The sequence below is a fragment of the Patagioenas fasciata genome, chromosome 12 (genome assembly GCF_037038585.1).
Source record: "Patagioenas fasciata isolate bPatFas1 chromosome 12, bPatFas1.hap1, whole genome shotgun sequence".
Classification (NCBI taxonomy): domain Eukaryota; kingdom Metazoa; phylum Chordata; class Aves; order Columbiformes; family Columbidae; genus Patagioenas; species Patagioenas fasciata.
Genome location: NC_092531.1, coordinates 1,422,113 through 1,424,265, shown reverse-complemented (window position 1 = coordinate 1,424,265; position 2,153 = coordinate 1,422,113). Strand labels below are relative to the sequence as shown.

The 2,153-nt window shown below is 53.4% G+C and overlaps 1 protein-coding gene across 1 annotated transcript; it reads left to right on the top strand.

Annotated features, from left to right (window-relative positions):
* The first annotated feature begins 246 nt into the window (after positions 1 to 246).
* On the top strand, positions 247 to 1,188 carry LOC139828983 (olfactory receptor 14J1-like). The gene has a single exon (XM_071814136.1). It carries the CDS (start codon positions 247 to 249, stop codon positions 1,186 to 1,188), a length of 942 nt encoding a protein of 313 aa, XP_071670237.1.
* The last annotated feature ends 965 nt before the right edge of the window (positions 1,189 to 2,153 follow it).

Below are 2,153 nucleotides of genomic sequence, written 5' to 3'. Positions count from 1 at the left end.
CCCCCTGCAGCAGAGCAGGGCTGACTCCTCCGCAGCCAGCGGGCACAGGCCCTGCTCCTCACGGCACCTCCAGCCAGCACCACCCAGGGCTGAGACACGGAGCTGGAGGAAGTTCTGGAAAAGGACAAGGGGTGTGGAGCCAGGGAGGGTGTGTGAGAAATGGCTTTGATTTTGGTCAGAGAAATCTCCCCTAAATCCTCACTGTCTTTTCCTCCTTGCACAGGTCCTCATGCCCACAGACAGCAAATGTTCAACAGCAGCTCCATCACCCAGTTCCTCCTTTTGGCATTCGCAGACACATGGGAGCTGCAGCTCTTGCACTTCTGGCTCTTCCTGGGCATCTACCTGGCTGCCCTCCTGGGCAACGGCCTCATCATCACCACCATAGCCTGGGACCAGCACCTCCACACCCCCATGTACTTCTTCCTGCTCAACCTCTCCCTCCTCGATATGGGCACCATCTCCAGCATTGTCCCCAAGTCCATGGCCAACTCTCTGTGGGATACCAGGGTCATTTCCTATGCAGGGTGTGCTGCACAACTCTTTCTTTTTTTCTTTTTAGCTTCAGCAGAATATTCTCTCCTCACAGTCATGTCCTACGACCGCTACGTTGCCATCTGCAAACCCCTGCACTACGGGACCCTCCTGGGCAGCAGAGCTTGTGTCCACATGGCAGCAGCTGCCTGGGCCACTGGGTTTCTCAATGCTCTGCTGCACACGGCCAATACATTTTCACTGCCACTGTGCAAGGGCAATGTCCTGGACCAGTTCTTCTGTGAAATCCCCCAGATCCTCAAGCTCTCCTGCTCACGCTCCTCCCTAAAGGAAGTCAGGCTTCTCGTGCTTAGTATATCAGTAGTATTTGGGTGTTTTGTGTTCATTGTGCTGTCCTATGTGCAGATCTTCAGGGCCGTGCTGAGGATCCCCTCTGAGCAGGGACGGCACAAAGCCTTTTCCACCTGCCTCCCTCACCTGGCCGTGGTCTCCCTGTTTGTGAGCACTGCCATGTTTGCCTACCTGAAGCCCCCCTCCATCTCTTCCCCATCCCTGGATCTGGTGGTTTCTGTTTTGTACTCACTGGTGTCTCCAGCAGTGAACCCCCTCATCTACAGCATGAGGAACAAGGAACTCAAGGAGTCTATAAGGAAACTGTTGATTGTTTGCTTTTCAAAAGCAGTAACGAACTGACCTCCTTCTTCTGCATGTCACTTGCAATAACGTATTACTTGTTCAGCCTGAGTTCTGTACATTGTTGTTTTTGTTTTGTTTTGTTTGTTTAATTGTTTGTTTGTTATCTTTGGTGTTTGCTCTTCTTGGTTGTATTAATGCTATCCACATTGTCATCTTATGGCTGTGTCCATGTTTACCTGTCTGGTGTGTCCCGTCGTCTTTGTGTAAATGAGGAGCCGTACTCTCTATGTGTATAAAATGAAATAAAGGACCCCACACTGAGTTGTTTGCCCAGAATCCTCTCTCTGAGATCTCTGGAACTGCAGAAGCCATGTCTGTGTGCTGAGGGGGAGTGTGTAGGAGCCGCCCTGAGCTGGGTCTTCCTCCCATCCTGACCAACATGAATCTGCAGACTCACCCCACAGTCCACTTGCTCTGCAGTGCAGCACTGTCAAGTTGGGGTTGTATGGAGCATGGAAAGAGGGTGCAGGAACAACCAGAAAAGTCAGCATAGCTCAGCTCTCTTGGGAAAGGGCTCTGTGGGGGAGATGGGATTTTCAAGGAGAAGCGTGTGGCACGGAATGTGTGCAGAAAAGAGGTGGAAAGAGAAACCCTTTGCTGCAGATGGCAGCCTGGGGCAGGTGGCCCTGGCACTGTGGCAGCAGGACCTTCCTGAAGATCCCCTAGGTCAAACGTCTCATGCTGTCCTGGGGGGCAAGTCTGGACCTGGGTCTGCGAGCTGCCTGGGCTGGAGATCCTCTCAGCGTGCTGGCTGGATGAACATTCTCACTGTCCTTCATTCTCACTGGTCCCCACTGCTGTGGGACCAGTTCCAGTGTGGCTGCTCTGCCGGGCTGGGCTGGGGAGAGGGCAGGGGCGTGGCAAAATTCAGGAGGGGGTGGGAGGGCTGAACTGGCAAATGCCCCAGAGAAGAAAACACCAGTGAACAGCTGAAGTGTGTGAGTGTGCAGGGCTGGCACACA

Bases quoted from the DNA above. Each gene is read 5' to 3' on its own strand.
- LOC139828983 (XM_071814136.1), top strand. From the start codon at position 247: ATGTTCAACAGCAGCTCCATCACCCAGTTCCTCCTTTTGGCATTCGCA.